Source organism: Papilio polytes, unplaced genomic scaffold (assembly GCF_000836215.1).
Source record: "Papilio polytes unplaced genomic scaffold, Ppol_1.0 DF823177.1, whole genome shotgun sequence".
Taxonomy (NCBI): domain Eukaryota; kingdom Metazoa; phylum Arthropoda; class Insecta; order Lepidoptera; family Papilionidae; genus Papilio; species Papilio polytes.
Window position 1 is genome coordinate 3,353,112 of NW_013526027.1, and position 18,211 is coordinate 3,371,322.

Consider the following 18,211-nt stretch of genomic DNA (forward strand, 5'->3'; position numbering starts at 1 on the left):
TCTAACAAACATCCATCCATCCATCTAAACTTTCGCATTTATAATGTTAATAAGATATATTATATATAAATTTAGTAAGACTGACTGTCAGTATATAAAGCGTTTTACAAACGACGTATAAAGCTTTACGTCAGAGAAACTTTTATTTACTTAGTATTCGGCAGACTATTCTTCTATCATTTGAAAACAATATGAATACAGATGTGTTATATTGTGTTTAAAAAAAAAACAAAATATTCTGAAAATTGCAACATTAAAAGAAACTGTCAGATTTCTCTCAGAATTAATTACATTGAAAAAAGTTTGTCAGTTGTAACTCCCTCATGCAGTATTCATGTCGACAATATTGTCACGAAATGTTTTCATTAATATTCATATTATTGCTAACAATCTGGCAGATTATCTTCGAACAATTAAATTCCGGTTATACGATTATTATGCCATCGAATTTGTTATTCATAATCGCGTTTTATTTATAAATAAACAAAATAATAAATAGAAGCCTCTTTATTGCCATCCAAGAATACACATAGAGTTGTACAAAATAAAAAAACATACATGAAAAAGTTATAACAGATGGCAAAAGGGGGAGGCTCAGCTTAACCGATACTGGTTGAGATCCAGTGTCGAGCTGTTTTTCAGCCATTGTGCCAACAATTATTTATATAATTGTACGTGATAGTACCTAAAATAATACAACGTATTAATATTAATTAGGACGTGGAGGCCAAAAAAACGTTGTGTTAATTTAAAACTAACTTTATTGGCCGCAATCAATCTGAAGACAGCAAGGAAAATAATAAAACTCGTTAGCGACGGCAACCAATGAACAAATTGTAGATACGAAAGACGCTTTAATGGAATTTCCTGTTCGTCTGCGAGCGGACTTTTATTGCAGAATGCGTCTCCTTTAATATCCTACAAAGTCGTCAATACAACTACACAGTCTCCTAATAAATAAAATGCTCCATTTCTTCAGGAATTGAATCATGAAATCTGTTCTTCAATTACTAAGGATAATATTCGAGCATTTTATTTATACTACCTTTTGCCCACTACGCGCGGAAATTCAAAAAACTTATTAAGTAGCCAATGCATTACATCTTCAAACAAACAAACATACATCCATCCATACTTTTGCATTATTTAGTCAATCTCAGTAAAATGTGTTCGTGTTGTTACATTACCAATTACAGTATAAAAATTATGTAATGAAATTTATGTAACCAGGAATCGATTCAGCAAATTTTAACACTTTAACCTTTTTACCGCTAAACTATCGTATTCTAATAGAAAACAACTCGATCCCAACAAATTGCAAACTAGCGCCACGTCCCGCCTCGCCTTGTCAATATTTAAATTGTCTCCGGCGAGGCGGCGCGAGGGTTTTCCTCTCAGGGAACTAAAGTACACGTACATTTTAATTTCAAACTCACAGCAGTATACTAAACTGTTTAGAAAGCCTTATTAGAAATTACTATAACATTATATAGGTAAACTTTAGTATAATTACGTTTAAAACTTTTTATTTCTAATAAACAAGAACAATTTGCAAATTAGCACATCTATTTGGGTTTTTGCACGTGACGAATGAAATTAATATTTGCACCAGGCCTATCAATTTCAAATAATTTGTATATTAAAATTAAATTAATTACTGCAACGCGTATTACTTTGAACATTTTAGTTAATGAAAACGGCACAGGGTGGCGCGTTGCACAGGGGGGAAGGGAGCGTCAATACATATTGATTGATTGCACTCGTTTGCACTCGGCGTGTTTGCATCGTGTTGTGCTCGCGTGACACGCCAATGATTGACATTTTGTAATACAACTTCTATTGAATTTTTGTACATAAAAAGGTTTATTTTTGTTGCTTTTTACTATGACTGATATATGCTATTTAAATTAAAAAGGATCGGTAAAACTGTCAAATTCTTTTTCATAGAGACATTTAAATATGTAGCGTCGTATAATATATGAGATTAGTTTGGTCATAGAATAAGTTTTACATAAAACACCTATGTACAACTTAATTATAATTTTCATGTCGGTTACGCAAGTCAGGTTGGCCGAGTGGTCTAAGGCGCCAGATTTAAGCTCTGGTTCCCGGTTGGGAGCGTGGGTTCGAACCCCACACCTGACAGATACTTTTTTAATTCGTTTTTTTTTATACTCCTTTAAGAAATAAGAGGTAGTGGAATTTTTTTTTATTTACATTTTTCATTCAATAATTTAAAAGAAATTTTAGGTAAATATTTATCATGAAAATGATAAATCTAAATTGCAATAATTTAAGTTATAAAATTAAGCATAGGAACGTCGGAAATGTATGCAATTATAATTTATCAGATTACAATCTCTTGAATTACATTCATTGTGCACGGGCTTTGGTCAGTGCTGTGACGTCATAATGTGCTCTATTGTGCAGTCAAGCGAGCGTCTACACTGAATTGCTGCTATTTACCTTATGGTAATGTTCAAGACTTGTGTAATATATAATATGCAAACGTTACAACCGTTTGTAGCTGCGCAGGTGAGCCAACAGAAAGTGTGCTTAGAGATCTGCCGTCTGTATTTAAAAGTTTGTTAGGTTCGTTGCAATGTTCAATGCCGCCTGTAAGTTTGCATAGTACTATACCGTATGGTTATGTTCGGACTATTAAGTACTAGTATAGTATTGTATCTGTGCTTAGTACTTAGTTTAGCCTAGACTAAAGGTTCATATTAAATGTCTACTAATACTTTTGAAGACAATATAACTTTATGTTCATTTTATATTATGAAATATTACGCAAGAACTATCCGCTTGCGTAATTTCATTATATCAAATAAGTTCATGTCTTGAACAACCAACTCAACCTGTACCGGCTTATTATAATGAAATACGCAAGTGTAGTCAAATGCGATACTTGTACTGCTTCAGAGTAATATTTTGAAGCACAAGTTTGTTCAAGATGTTTGTCGTAGCCCAGTACATGCAAACTTTATTGCAATATCACGTAGGTTTACTCAAAACTTGTCATTTCAAGTTTTTAATATCTTCAACTCGCTGCAATATAAAGAAATGAAGTATATTTTGAATTAGTCTGTTTTCACTATATTATTAACATAATTTGATTGCTTACTAGTATTATAAATGTAATAGTAAATATGTGGATGGATGTTTGTTAGAGTTTGTAGCCTAAACGCCTGAACGGATCTCGATAAAAATTGACATATAGATAGACGATAGTCTGGAAGAACACATAGGGTAATCACTTTTGTTTTTTTATATTCCACGCGGACAGAGTTTCGAGTGAGAGCTAGCAAATAATATATGTTAAATTCCGTTCAACCATGTTGTCATGTATTAGTTAGTTAAGCCTAACATCAACTCTAAAATGTTGACAATTGAGTTGAGTTTTACTTAATTGTTCCCTTGTTTGTATCTTTAATTAACGCTGACAAGTTAGTGATGTGACATACAAACAACATACATCATTGGAATTAGATTTGCAGATTACGTTTCCAATCGGAATGGAGTACGCAATGCTTCCGTCTGTCTACAGTCGATCACACATGGACTTAGCGTGCACACCTTTGACTAAACTATCGCACAACTGTTTAGTCGTGCGATTCCTATGAGCTTATATGAATGTGCGCACACTACTCGATCTTTAGTTGTGCAACTAAACAGTTGAATTGGCTGCGAAATAATCTACAATTTCACAACAGTTGTACGATAATTTAGTCAAAGGTGTACGCCCGCTCTCAATAAGACTGTATCTTATATATGCTTCTATTTACGCTTTTGATTTAAAACATAGTACACAGATTTGTTATAATTTACTGTTACGTAGAATTTGATAATAAGCTTTTTAATTTATGACAGATTTTATGATTTTTGATACTCTTTGATTGTTATATAGAATAGGTTGCTATGGTGATGTTGGTTTGTGAAGTCAGTACTTAAATTAATAAATAGCTATATTTATTAATTTAGAAGTTATCAAATCGTTTCAATACGCAACATACACTAAATTATTTAAAGATGGCTGTTTATTTCGCTGGCGCTCTCTCGCGTCGGAGGCCAAGACTTTAGGTCGCTGCGCCAACGCACTAGTAGTATTTAAATATGACAAAGTAAGAATAAACTTATTTTCTTAGCTCGCAGTTTGCATCTAGTCTCACGATATTGTTTACCGGAATTACAAATGTTTTAACTCCTAAATCAATTTCTGATCAAACAACAAAGAGGATAGTAAGTTAACTCCGCGGTCGCAAACTTCGACCTCTTTTTATAAACAAAAAAGGGATCTATTAATCAATGTGATGTGGGCGGAAGATTTTCAACTGATATTTGCTCACTCCAGCTACGGGTCATCTTCATTCTATTTGCCCTTTCACTATTACTCTTTTTATAACCGACTTCCCAAAAAATGGAGGTAATTAATTCTGTATGTTTCAAGAGGATAAAATAATATTAAAATATTTTACTTAACACCTTTACTGCGGCAAGTAAAATCATTTTTCTTTTTCAAAATGCGCCCCCTATTGTATTTCCACCAGTTCGTGGCAGGTCTTTCTAGACCCACCAGCACTACGAGAAATTTAATTGCTATAACTTTGTAGAAAAATAATGTATACATTTTATATAATAAACACCTGAGATAATAATTTCGCACTAGTCATAGTTTCCTTCGACCGCACCAGCTTAAGTACCGCGTCAGGCCGATATCGGCCTGTTAAGCATTGAGCGTGTTAAATTAAGAAACGTGCTAGATAAATCTCAAGAAGGAAATAATATTTTTATTTCATAGTTTTCTAGTGAATATTTAAACCTTAAAACACTTTTAAATGCATCTTCACTCGACTATCAAAAACTTTACCAGTGTTAAATAGCTTGTTTAAAAGTTTCAAAAGAAACGACTTGAGAATTCAAAAGTACAATTGGCAAGTCAAGTTGCGTCTAAGTTAAAGTAAGTTTAGCCTTTAACGATACTAAGCTGACTGCGAAGAGCTGTTTGTTGCTCGATAACTTAGCATTGCAATCCCGACGCTTCGGACTTTACCTGTTCCAACTTTACTTTAATTAAATCTTCAAATATTACTTGTAAAGCAAATCTAAGTTACATTTAAACAATTTCTACTTTCAGTACAGTTATTATAATTGTGCCACTTTCTTAAATAAGCTAAAAGAATGATTTAAAATGTTTTGTTACGAATTAAAACTGCAATAAATTACACGTATTTCGAAGTAACGCCATTCGAAATACATCGGACGTTTTAAGTTGAAAATTAAGCTGACGGTTTTGCTTATGTTAACTAATCGCAGCTTAATTCTGACCGCGAGGGTCGTGTGAGGGCTCGGAGGATCGCGAAAACAAATGACAAGCTACACTTTACTCCAGACGAGAGACATTGACCACAAGGAAAACATATTAAATAAGTACATAAAGTAATATAACTTAAATAAGTATAAGTAGATATAAAGAGTACTTCTAGAGTAATAATGTATGAAGGAAAGATTTTATTTTTCTACTGAATAGGCTCTGAAAACTACTAAACCGATTTCGAATGTTACGTCCTTAGTAAGCTAAACTAATATTTACAATAAGTAACATCAGTGGGACACCAACAGGAAGAGTATGTATGCGTATACTCTTTACCACCCAGACAAAGCTGGGGCGGATCGCTAGTTTATGTCTCTGTAGTCCTAAAACATCTCTCTAAAATAATCTTCAAACATTGGATGTTCATGGCATTTGTAATCGATTTATCGGAACTTTAATTAATTTTTAATTGATTGAATTAACGCGTTGTTTCGTTTAAGGGATAAATGTACAACTGGCGTATAAAATTGATATTAATATCGCTTTATCTTGACGATACATCTTGTATGAACACAAAAAATATAATACTAAACAGAAGGTGCGGCATGGAACACGCGCCCGACGCATTAGGCGGGCAAAATGTCTTCCGGGCGCGTTGCGCTCGTGATAAAAAATAACTTTGTGACCAAACTGATGTGTCCTTTATTTAATATAAACGAGCTGAGACATTTTCTTGATAAAACATTTTATGAAAACTAAAATTAAAGAAGCTAGCAGATAAGGTTAATCTCCGAAGACAGTACTTATCCTAGCACATCTCCTTTTCTTCACACACACGTTACTTCATCGACCTTTATCTGTCTACTGGATATGGCATTCCCCAATACCCTCAACAGAATTCGATCCACCTTTCGTATCCAATGACGTCCTGCCGTGCAATGACTTCAGTCCAACAGGAAGAGTAATGTGTCCTTTACTAGATTATTAGTCGTTATGTATATACTTGTAAATCATAACTTTGTCTGTCTGTATTTTAGTGACTTTAGATACAAGTAAGACAAAGTTTGTTTTGTCGTCGACGTCAACGCCTACAACTTACGCCCAATAACATTAATTTATCACGACACTACATCACGTTGATTAATGGCGGCTGAGTTATGGCGGGAATATTAAATGTTTTGCTAACCGTACCGACGCACTCGAATACTTTGAATATTAAACTATTAACTTTTTATCAACAAGATTAGAACAACACAGTAACAAGACTAGATTGAAAGTTAAATATTTCTCTTCTAAGGTTTTAAGTTAATCTTCCCTTAATTCAGTATTTCATAAAACTTTTATAAACTAACAAGACTTTTAAACGGTTTGTGAAAAGATCTAAGAAAGTTTAAGCATAAATTTATTTTGTTACAAGTTATGCTTTATTCTGTAATTATTGAAACACTAGCTATTGACGGCGACTTCGTCCACGCAATATTAAGATACAAAAAATGGCCTTTAATATGCCCGTCTTGCGGATAAACAGACAGACAGACAAAATTTTTAAAATACGATTGTCGTTATCAGCAACGCAATAACATCACCTTTCCAAAATCTAGAATTTGTCTTTTGAATTTACAAACAGACACTCCAATTTTATTACATGTATAGATTTGATAAATTAAATCTACAGGCTTTTATCCTTAAAAGGAAAGGTTTCGACGATTCTAGAAAGTAATCTCGTTAAATTTAGAAAATGTCCAGTCTTTAGCAAGCGGATGCAATCACATTTTCCAGCCGCGCCCTACCAAATACGTTTTATTTTACAGTTATAGCCGACAAATATTATCAAGGAAAATGACGCAAGAAACATAAATTTTTGCCACTTTTTGAAACGTAATTATGGCATAGATTTAAGTGTCTTGTTAAACAATTCAAGAAATACCGTGAATTGCAAGATTTAGTGAAAAATCCATTTACAAAACTAAATAAAAAAATCAACCAGAATTTATCACTGCCCTACATGCCATTGATTAATGGACCTCTAGTTTTATTTATAAAAAAAGGGACGCAAAGTTTTCGAGGCGACAAACTTTAGTTAAGGCGACGTCGACACAAATTGATAAATCTTATTTATCGACTAAAGTGACACACTACCAATCAGGGAAGTCGAAACAACTATTAAGTTAACAGAGGAAAACTGTCTTTTGGCATAAATTTTAAAATACATATTAAATGTGTTTATAACATCATTACTCTATCACATAATTTAAAATAAACAAATTGACACTAAAGAACTGCTGAAGCGCTTATTAAAACACTCTGAGTTTATCAGCACATATAATCGTCTTCATAAAGTGGTATCCTCTTTGGAAGTTCAGCGACCATTAGGTTAACTTGCACTCTTGAGACGGCAGCTTTTCTGCCGACTCTTTGCAAACCGTAGGTTTTTGAGCCAAGGTATTCTAAAAAGCATAAATAAGCAAAATTAATTTCATAATAGTTAAGGTCGATAAACAACAAAAAGGGTAGTAATTAAATTTGTGTAAGCAAGAAATCGCTGAGTACAAAATTCAGGGTTATAAGTAAATCGCTAAGCGGTCGCCTTAATCTGCTTAGCGGTTTAGCGGGTGCTTTGATGTCGCCGCGACACCGACTCACTGCGGGCCGCCGATCCTGACTGCAGTATCTTCATTAATTTCTCTGAATAACCTTACTTCTAAAGGGCCAAGTATTAGGAACGTCATAAAAACCTACACTTTACGTGTATAAAATATGGTACTAGTATATCAAGGCGAGTATATTTATGGAAGTGTACCAAACATACAGTAGTCTGGCCGCAAAGAACAATTACATGGTCCATTGCGCGAGCTGGCTCACCACAGAATCGAACCCGACCGCGCAATTAGCTGGACTTTTCAATTAGCTGACATATGACGAATCATTCGCTCCTTTTGCATGACATAAGCTAGATAGACAAGTGTACTATCAAAATCTATTCATAGGCATTCATGGGTGTCATTAAAGGGCAAATTTCTGGTTCAGTTTTCTTCCAACACTAGTAGAGGCCTAATTAAGTCCCTTTCTCTTTACCGCCCTTTTCTTATAAGGACAGGGTGGGAAGTAGATTTGACGGTGGAGGAGATGCATAGGAAGGGGCAATATCCTCTTTATGTGCGTCTCCTCCTCCGTCAATTAAGGGTAGGCAACGCATCTGCAATTGCGATTGTCTATGGGCAGCGGTCGCTTCGCCATTTTAGCGGATTCAGGTGGCCACTTGCTCGTTTGCCACCTTATGTTATGAAAAAAGAAACATTTTTTTACTAACCTTCAACTCCAGTGAATTAATCAGTTCATCAGGCAACCTGTCTATGATCTATTTTATTGCTGAATTACAGAAAAATATCTATGATTCTATTTTCAAGTTACAAAATGTAAACACGAATAGACAATGCGAGGTATAAACAATAAAAACTAAAGGCGTCCCCTAACGACCGGTTAAATCTTCATTATAACAGCTCGTTAACTTTAACTGTTTGTTACGCGTGCGTTATGTTTTATTCAGTGTAACGGCAACATTCATTTAACAAGGTTGTTGTTACATAAACTCGCTGTCGTACACAATAAAAATACGCTCTCAAAGTAACCTTATGGGGTGATAAGTTTCTCACAACATGCATAAGACTGCAAGCAATTATAGGAAAAGGATTATGTTAATTAAAAAAAAACTGAAAACTGACTGCAAACTGTAAAATGGTTACTAATGCTGGGTTGCTGAAGTGTTTATTTACTCCATCATTACCTAATGATTCATTAATCTTAGGTTGACTTTTAACAGACGAAAACTCTAGTTAAGATCAGAAACATACTTCATGAAGTTATTGAACCAAAATCATTAACTAATGGTTAAATGTAGCTGGGAAACCGGCTATAAATGTTCACGACTAAAAATTCTTAATTGATATCAAAAGTTAGTTTATACTTTTATAAACGATAGATTTAAATTAAATTCGTAGTAAAAAAACATACAGATGAATTGAGTACCTCCATCTTTTGGAAAGTCAGTCAAAAAAGTAGCTCGATATGTGCAATACTAAAAATAGCTTGATTAATAAAAAATGTCATACAGCGTGGTTCGTTAAAACACAGCTTTCTTAACCTTCGAGCTCTTCACAAGACGAGAAGACTATTGAGGCAATATTTTAAGCGGAGAGCAATTCCCGAGGACAAGTGTCCCCCAGGGCGCGGAACCCAATTAAACCTGTCCACTGTGGAATTTACCGGCCTCTACACAGCTACGATATAAGAGTGGCCAACTAAGGGGACCTAATACTTTGTTACTTTTCATTTATGTCTATATTAAAACTTACAAAGATAAGACAAAGTCTAAACGTTAACAATCCTGTCTATATTCAACAAAGTACTACTAGAAAAGCAATTTTTTATAATTATTTTCTTACATAAATCGTTATTCTTTTTGTATTCAACAATTCTACCTTTGAACTTGTTTCGAGAACAATCTTTAGTACATTTAGAAGTAGATTCGAAATGTAGAACGTTCCAGAAAAACGGATGCACAACGAACGCTTGCTATTCGAAGTCGACGAGCCGTGCCGCTTGATGTCGCTGATGTTGCCAGCTTACGGTCACCGGGCTGCATGTAAAGCATAAAAGACTTGAAAATGGCATAACTGTGAGTATTTAGTGACCTATGTTTAGTAAAAATTTATGTAACAGTTTATGTCAATAGGTTAGTTCGACAAGAATACAAAACAACACATAGAAAAGGTAATAGTTAAAAATTGCTTTTCGTCGAGATTTGGATAAATGACTACCAAACGTAACAATTATTCAAGATACTTGGAGTCCTAACAAATATAAGATTAAAAAACAAAAGAATCCGTCAGTACACTCAACTTGATCGAAAAATTCTAATCCTTTCAACTGTCCGTATTTCACGATTTAACCTCCTATTTATATCAGAAACATCCTTCAGTCCGCTGTGAATGTTTTTCAAACAAAATTGACTTTTGCAGTTCTTAAAAATCCTACATTTCCGTTGCTACTGATGTAATGAGTTTCAACCACTTAATATCTGTACAAGCGATTGCTCGTTTCTCTCTTTAATGAGATTCTCCTTTTGAATTCGGAAAAAACGTAGTTGCAATACTTCGGTACATAATGATTTTACATTGTAATGACGCTAATATAATAACAAGAACTTTATTATAGTAAGACCATTAACTTAAAAACGTTTTTACCAAGTGTCCACTCTATACATTCCTTATTCTATGAGTCCACCGCAGTTAATAAAGCCACAGACAGGCTGCGTGGTCTATCTCTGCGATCACGCTCGAGGCTCGCCGCTCAACAAACAGCGTGTTATCTCCGTTCTTGGCAAGCACAGATTGTCTGTCGCAAATGTCTCTGTTGTTTACTTAATCTTTGATCTAATATTGATCTTACGTCACTATTCTTAACTTATATGTAGCTACACGGTAATTATGGGCATCCAAACTAAACTAAATAAGCAAATTTTACATACGATTAGAATAATAGACTAGTTGAAGATAAAGAAATTAAATTCGTCATTTATATTAAAGATACTGGTACAAAGCGATATTTTATAACACGCTTAATACCTAGCTTGCAGCTTCATAACAGGCAAGTTAATGCCCTGTGCTGCTGCGAGATGAACGGACATAAGCCGCGCAAAGCCGATTACAGCGATCCAACTTCATAACGACTCTTGTAAAATGCGGAAAGAACAAGAAAAATAAAAGCAAAGCACTAAAAGAAATTAATTAATATTTAGGAGAAAAAATTCTAACAGAATATCGTATAGATTTTCTTTTGCCGCCAATTTCAAATTTAGCAACAAATGGGTTATTACATCTCTTGTGTTTGCTGACGGTACATATAATTGGACAATTGAGACGATAATCGTTTTTCTAAACTATTCAAATAAAATGCCAAGCAAAGTTTTATTTATTTCCATCGACATGGAAAAGAAAACTGTAGACGATGAAAAACAAAGAAGCAGAAGAACATACAGATGAAAGGCGCACATAGCGCCTAAGTAGGCTAGATCACTTTGTAACCTAGACGTTAAAACATGTCGGCTAAATATGTAACACAACGTTGTTAAAATGATTAAATGCACACACACAAGAAACTTCAGAAAACAACAGCTTAATTATAAAAGGTTGTCAAGGATAACACAATACTGGAAGGCTAAGGGTCTCACCCACCACTAGCCGATAGACCCTCAGATAGCTTAAAAATGACATTTTTCATACAAAAAGGTGGCAAACGAGGCAAGCGGCCACCAAAATCCGTCAAATTGGCGAAGCTACCCTTCCTCCCTTCCTATGCGTCTCCTCCACCATCAAATCCACTTTCCCATCTAATTATTTTCTTAATAGAAAAAGGTGGAATGGGGAAGGGACTAAAATTGGGCGTCCGGCACCACACTCATCAGGCGAAACGCGAAATTGCTTCCACTTAACTTCTGTTTTCTGTGTGGTTGTGGTATTGCACCGGGCGAGCCGGCCTATTCGTGCGAAGATGTTAAAGCGGGCTCTAACATCACTGTCAGTTAAGGTAACAAGCTGATATTTCCATCACATATTTTACACGTTGGATTGTTATGACAATTTACAATTTGGTGTATTCATAATTGTTTTTAGAACGTTTTCTAGGCTATTTAAGTTAATTTCTAGCTACATTTGTACTAATTCTTCTATTTCCCTATTGTCTTTGCTCGTATTGCTTACAGCCGTTTTTTTCTACTTCACTATAAAATATAGATGTAGTCAGTTCAGGAGGAATAGATGGACTAACTCAATTTAACTAACTATCCATATAAAATCTGTAATTGGAGCAGTTGGAATGCATATAACTATCGGTCGGTTTGGCTCGCACCGGCAATACACTAATGGACACAACTCGGCTGCGAATTTCTGGCACAATTATTCGTCATTCGCATATCAACTCAATGCACCAGTGTATAGTTGAATTGAGTTTGCAGAATTTTGAACAATAAAGAAAATAAAAACGTTTAGGGGTAGATATTTTTTTTACAGGCCTATATAGCAATAGGCCTACTATGCCAAAGGTGTGTTGATATTTTGATATACACATTATTAGTAAATCACTATTCCTTTTCTTATTTAGGTATATTTAAGAAATAAAAGTATTTCAACATAAGAAACCATATTTGTCAGGTGTGGGGTTCGAACCCACGCTCCCATCTGGGAACCAGAGCTTAAATCTGGCGCCTTAGACCACTCGGCCAACCTGACTTGATACCCAGACCTTTATATTGCTATCACATTAATAATGAAATATGATTTACCCGGTGTGTTTCACATTAGGCCGCTCTGCCTACCTATCTATCGGTCCAATGGGATTTTTTCCCATGTTTCGATTAATTCTATGAGTTAGATTGGCCCAACTAAAAGCACCCGCTACACTTATTATGCTTAAACAAAAATATTGAACAAAACTCAAAAGCATTACAATAAAATAAAGGATTTAGCTTGTGTCACTTTCAAGACAAGACTTGTGAATTGAAGGCGAAATGCTGACTATAAATGGAATTTAATACATGTCACTACGGAGCGTAGTGCCTCCCCTCCCCTCGCGCCTTCCCCTGTCCTGGTATATCCAAATTATCCAAATTCCATCTGTTTCCGGAGACGAAGAGCTTTTGAGTAATTTCAAGGCGAATCTCCGACGTTATTAAGACTTTCAATGACTCCTAACACGAGAAGAGGCGAATATTTGCTAAAAACTTGACATTTTTGCTTTACATCAAAGTTGTTCAGAATTCACGAGGAATTGCTAAAGACAAATATACGGTAAAAGATTAATTAAAAATACATAACGAAATAAAAAATAACTATATCCAAACGTTTGTTTATTTTATGAATAGAAAATTAGATTTCGATATAGGAATTCGGTTTTTTTCCCTTTTTTAAACAATATCACCCGCTTTCTGTTTTTTTTTTCATCAATGTAAACAGAGTTGGTATTTATGTAACATAATCGAATGACACGTTAAAAAACAAACGATGCGTAACTGACGGGGCGACAGGTGTGCTCTACATTGTTTACTGACTTGTCACCTATCGCCTGTCACCTGTCGCCTATCGCCTGTCGCCTGTCGCCTATCGCCAGTCGCCTACACAACGAACAGTGCACTGTGTAGATCAATCTATTACTATTAATAAAACAAAAACAATAATAAAGGTTATAAAAATAGCAAGCTATTACAAAACTGATAATTTTTATGTCTTATTTCGGCTTACAGCAAAGAATTACAAAGCGCCCTCTGTTATTAAAAACAAAACTAAGATGTATTTTTGCAGTTATTAGAACGATATTTTATCTAGACTAGACGTTTCCTGTGCAGGATTCAATTTTATACGTCCGTGATGAGATTTATTGTTATCCGGTCAACACAATACAACTGTTTGATGGTCGACTTTCTGCGCGATGTACCTTTTAATACAAAATTTTATATCTATTATTACATCGAAATGTAATTTCTGTACAATACGATACTTTAACTATGTGGGAAGTCCCGTAAGTTGTCATATTTGAGGTTTTAACTTATGTTATCTTAGATCGTAGGACATCGTTGCATTGTGTACAGTCGCCTTCGTTTGCGGTGTACCAGTTTCACAAATAATACTTAGCACCTTGTAAGTAATCCGATTGATTATTTCAGGTATTTATATTTATGCGTATAAATAAGTTTTGATGTTAGAAATAAAATGTTGATATCCTTTATTTTCCTGCATGCATTTCTTTGATCTCAATTTCAAAGTAACCGCGGCCCAAACAAAGCTGGAATATCCTCAACGCGAATGCTGCAGTTCTCCACATAGAATTCGCCCTGAAACATTAAGGCAGTGTCACATTTAGAGTAATTCCGCATATACCTGCAGATAAGAGTGCCCTTAAGTCTAAATAAAGTCAAAACTAAAATTTGCAACATACATACAGCGGGAAAAGGACAAGACCCCATAAAAGGTGCCTCTCTTCAGGAAGCTGCCGAGGAATTTGTCTTTGTTGAGCAAATCGCACAGCCTGTAGTTTAGCTCGAAGAATGTTTACTTGTACGTGTTGCCCCAGTGATTGTAGAAATAGATGTTGACCTTGCAACAGAGCATACGTTAATACAACTATGACGTCACTGAGGCAATGCAAAAAAGGCTACTGTCTTTTTTTCACGTAGTACCACCGTAAACGCAACAATCACTGGAGCGCATTCTATCCATCCGTATTTTAAAAAATAAATGAAATTATGTTCCAAGACATTTTTGTAAATGGAATACAGCAAAACAAGGCGACTGTACATACTGGTGTGAGACAACGTCAAACTGCAAGCGTTTGCTATTGAACTTAGCCGAAACGCATTCTACTTTGTTTGATTCTCAAAAGTATCTTTAGGAATTACAGTTTTAAATTGTTTGAATTTCGCCTGCGACTCCGTCCGCGTGGAATTAAAAAGAAACAAAAGTGAGTAGCCTATTTGTTTTTCCAGACTATGCTCCATCTGCGCGAAATTTCATCAAGATCCGTTCAGCCGTTTAGGTTACAAAATCTAACAAACATCCGTTCATCCATCGAAACTTTCGCATTTATAATATTAGTAAGATAGTTTGTCTAAATAAGAGCGGATCCAGCTTTAGCGCTGGGGGGGATCATATAGTCGTGGTCAAGTCAAGAGCTTAACAAAATATGTAAATAAATTTTGCCAAGCTTTTGACCAACCAGCTAAGGGGTGGGTCGGGCTCGGCTCCCACGACCCTGGAACCGCTGTTGATAAGAATAAAAATCGAAATTTTTTCGATAGATTCTTCAATCTATTGAGTTTGTAGAAAATCAGGCATGTCTGATTTTACACAACCCACCCCTGCTAGATTGTCAAATAAATTATCAAACTAATCTATCTTATTTAGATAAAAAAGGATGAGAAATAAAACTCGACACACCATTTATATGTGATTTTTTATTTATATCATTCCTAAAAATAACACAAAATCTTGACATTGTCCTTGCATTTCTATTTACTTTCTTCCTTGCACGTGCTTTTCTTTGATTTCTATGTCAATGTAACCACTGCCCATGCTTTCTCCGGTTACATAAGTGGTATTCACGCAGATCCTGCCTTTCTTCAGCGGTAGGGAGACGGGCACATTTTCTATGGGTATCGTAACATTCTCCACGTGGTATGTACCCTACAATATCAAGATTGCAAATATAAATGCAGAAATATGATAGAAATGATGAAATGATTGTGAAAAAAGTGAATCCGAAACATACAGCAGGAAAAGGACAAGGCCCCTTAAAGGTTCCTTTCTTAATGGAGCTGCCGAGGAAGGTGTCCTTGTTCAGCAAGTCGCAAAGCTTGTAGTGCAACTCGAAGAATGTCCGCTTGTAAGTATTGCCCGAAGATTTGTAGAAGACAATATCCACCTTGCAACGGAGCATACGTCAGTAATGCAAAAAGTAATAAAGATAAGAATATTGAAGAAATTCAAATCACATAAATCAAAAATCTATCTTTATGCCCACGAAGAAATTACGCTTACCAGATCTAACACAATCATAAACACGAGATCACGAGAGTTTAAAAAAATACAGAAGAAATAAATCTATAGCTAAAGATTAAATTTACCAAAATTCTATTATCCAAAGGTACCATGCAGTCTCCATGGCCGCTGATGTAATACTTAGGGTCATCACGGCTGTAGCGACGGGCTGTAGTGTTAAAAAATGATACGAACTTCTTGTTATAATACAAAACTACAGGACGCTCCAAGCTTATATACTTGATCTGAAATGAAACATTTTATAGTGTCAACCATAAACGCCGCTATTAATTTAGGAATTTCCTAGCAGAGTCCTCCACGTTAAACCAAATTTAAGTATTCACTATATAACTTTCTTGTTTTCCGTCCGTCTGTCTGCCCTGTCCGTTTTGCCTAGAACAGATCCCGCTAAAGCCATTTTTATAAAACTTACTTTTTCCATTCTACAGAAAGTGAAAAATATTACGAAAAAGTAAAGTCTCCATAACTTGGACACTTTTCGGCTCCGCATAGCGACTTGTAATAGCAGAAATGTAATGAAATGTTTAAATTATTTCGATTTGATCATTTATACAGATTTGAAATCTGTCGGTAATTTATTCTATAAAAAGTAAATTACCCAAATCACAAATAATAACCTTGACATACGAAGTACACAACATTCATTAAATATTATGGGATCGCAGTTGATCACAGGTTTATTAATTGTAATATATAGTGTTGTGTTTGATAAAACTAAACTATGAGAAATTAACTTCCCGACATATCCAAAATTTAAATGAATAGAATTTTGTTCTTACGTAACTTCAAAATAGCTTAACGAATCTCGATGAAGCACAGATGTAGAACACAACTTTTTTTTAGTTACGCGCGGACGGAGTCGCGGGCAAAAGTTATAATAGACTTTGTCGATGAAAGCTAAAGATTCGGTTAAGCTTGGACTGGTAGGAAAACATGTGTGAATCCGCTTTTTCTTGTGTTCTTACATGTATTTAGAAAAATTAATATATGTTTTTGCCACTAAATGAGGCAACGTATCACATCGGCAGGTCATTAAATTGTGAAATTTCGACCTTTAGGAAGAAATTGTCACCGTCTGTTTTAGAAAAAAAGAAGTGTCAGTTGTCAAAGTGTAATCTTACGTCAAAGCCCATCAAAGGCTGTCAAATGTCAAAACAAAGTAATAAATGCAAAGTATAAACTGTTTTGTTTTATTTTAATAAAATTAAATATTTTAATATGCGATGGAACGAAACCGTTACATTGGAATTCGTAAAGATATATTTAAAACACGAATGTTTATGGAATCCATCACATCCAGATTACAAGGTAAAATACCAAAGAGAGAAAGCCTACGCGGACATTGCGTCCGAATTTCAACTTTCTACGATGAAAAGTTTAAGTATTCCTGAAATAAAGATTAAAATAAAAAACTTAAGAACTACATACATGCAACAAGTGCACAAGATAATCCAGTCTTCGACTCCAGACTGCATATATGAGCCATCCTTGATATGGTTTCATGAAATGGATCAATATATGAAAAATATTCCTACAAACAGACATTCTACTTTATACGATACTGTAAGTACTTAAATATTTCACAATACAATTTGTGTATACCAAAATTCATTGAAAGCAGTAGATTTAAGAGTGGAAACAATAACCTACTACAATCTGACTAAAGTTTTATTAAATCTATTTCAGACTCAAGAAGCTTCTGAAGTTGACTCATCCTGTCACATATGGGTCGAAGGAGATCTCCCAAATGACAATACAGAAGAATCTGACACAAATCCACTAAACCCAACCGACACGGAATGTGATACATCAAAACCCGGAGCTTCCTTGCATATAAAGAAAGAAGCAGATGATTCCTCTCAATCATTTGACAAAGTCAAAAAGAAGAAAACAAAACACCAATCTTCTGAACAGGATTATTCAACAGATTCAATGTCAGAATCTGTTGCTTTAGAAGATGAGTTTGACATTTATGGTAAATACATAGCTGCACAACTCAGAAATATGGATTTGCATAAAGCCTTGCAACTGCAGTTAGAAATTAATAACCTTGTTGGTAAAGCTAGAATTTCAGAACTTTCTAATGAGAGTTGAAAACATTACTAAAATATTTAGTTTTGTAAATATAGGAAGTGTTTATAATAAATTAATATTTTTTTCATGGTATTTAACTTGTTCTATTTAGTTATAATTATATTGTATTGTATTTGTGTTTTTGTATTTCCATGTAAGCAATCCCATTAATTTGATAAGTTACTTGTGTAATAAACATTTAAAATGAACTGAATTT

At 34.7% G+C, this 18,211-nt stretch overlaps 2 protein-coding genes and 2 non-coding genes across 4 annotated transcripts; 2 read left to right on the forward strand and 2 right to left on the reverse strand.

The window, feature by feature from the left end:
- Positions 1–2,061: 2,061 nt before the first annotated feature.
- Positions 2,062–2,145, forward strand: Trnal-uaa. Its single transcript has one exon. It is a non-coding gene; the product is annotated as a tRNA-Leu (tRNA).
- Positions 2,146–12,516: 10,371 nt separating this feature from the next.
- On the reverse strand, positions 12,517–12,600 carry Trnal-uaa. Its single transcript has one exon. It is a non-coding gene; the product is annotated as a tRNA-Leu (tRNA).
- Positions 12,601–15,375: 2,775 nt separating this feature from the next.
- On the reverse strand, positions 15,376–16,318 carry LOC106105082. Its single transcript, XM_013285308.1, has 4 exons — positions 16,253–16,318; positions 15,987–16,145; positions 15,632–15,784; positions 15,376–15,546 (listed from the first exon to the last, which is right to left on the reverse strand). The coding sequence occupies exons 1-4, from the start codon at positions 16,316–16,318 to the stop codon at positions 15,376–15,378; spliced, it is 549 nt and encodes a 182-aa protein (XP_013140762.1).
- A 748-nt stretch (positions 16,319–17,066) lies between these two features.
- On the forward strand, positions 17,067–18,080 carry LOC106105116. The gene is made up of 2 exons (XM_013285348.1): positions 17,067–17,484; positions 17,608–18,080. Exons 1-2 carry the CDS (start codon positions 17,140–17,142, stop codon positions 18,013–18,015), a joined length of 753 nt encoding a protein of 250 aa, XP_013140802.1. The 5' UTR covers positions 17,067–17,139; the 3' UTR covers positions 18,016–18,080.
- The last annotated feature ends 131 nt before the right edge of the window (positions 18,081–18,211 follow it).

What these genes read in the sequence shown, in the direction of transcription:
- LOC106105116 (XM_013285348.1), top strand. Translation starts at nt 17,140, where the DNA reads ATGCGATGGAACGAAACCGTTACATTGGAATTCGTAAAGATATATTTA. An exon ending in ATTCTACTTTATACGATACT is followed by an intron (nt 17,485 to 17,607) that starts GTAAGTACTTAA and finishes AATCTATTTCAG; the next exon opens with ACTCAAGAAGCTTCTGAAGT.
- LOC106105082 (XM_013285308.1), bottom strand. Translation starts at nt 16,318, where the DNA reads ATGGCTTTAGCGGGATCTGTTCTAGGCAAAACGGACAGGGCAGACAGA. An exon ending in GACGGACGGAAAACAAGAAA is followed by an intron (nt 16,146 to 16,252) that starts GTTATATAGTGA and finishes GTTTCATTTCAG; the next exon opens with ATCAAGTATATAAGCTTGGA. An exon ending in GGCCTTGTCCTTTTCCTGCT is followed by an intron (nt 15,547 to 15,631) that starts GTATGTTTCGGA and finishes TTGATATTGTAG; the next exon opens with GGTACATACCACGTGGAGAA.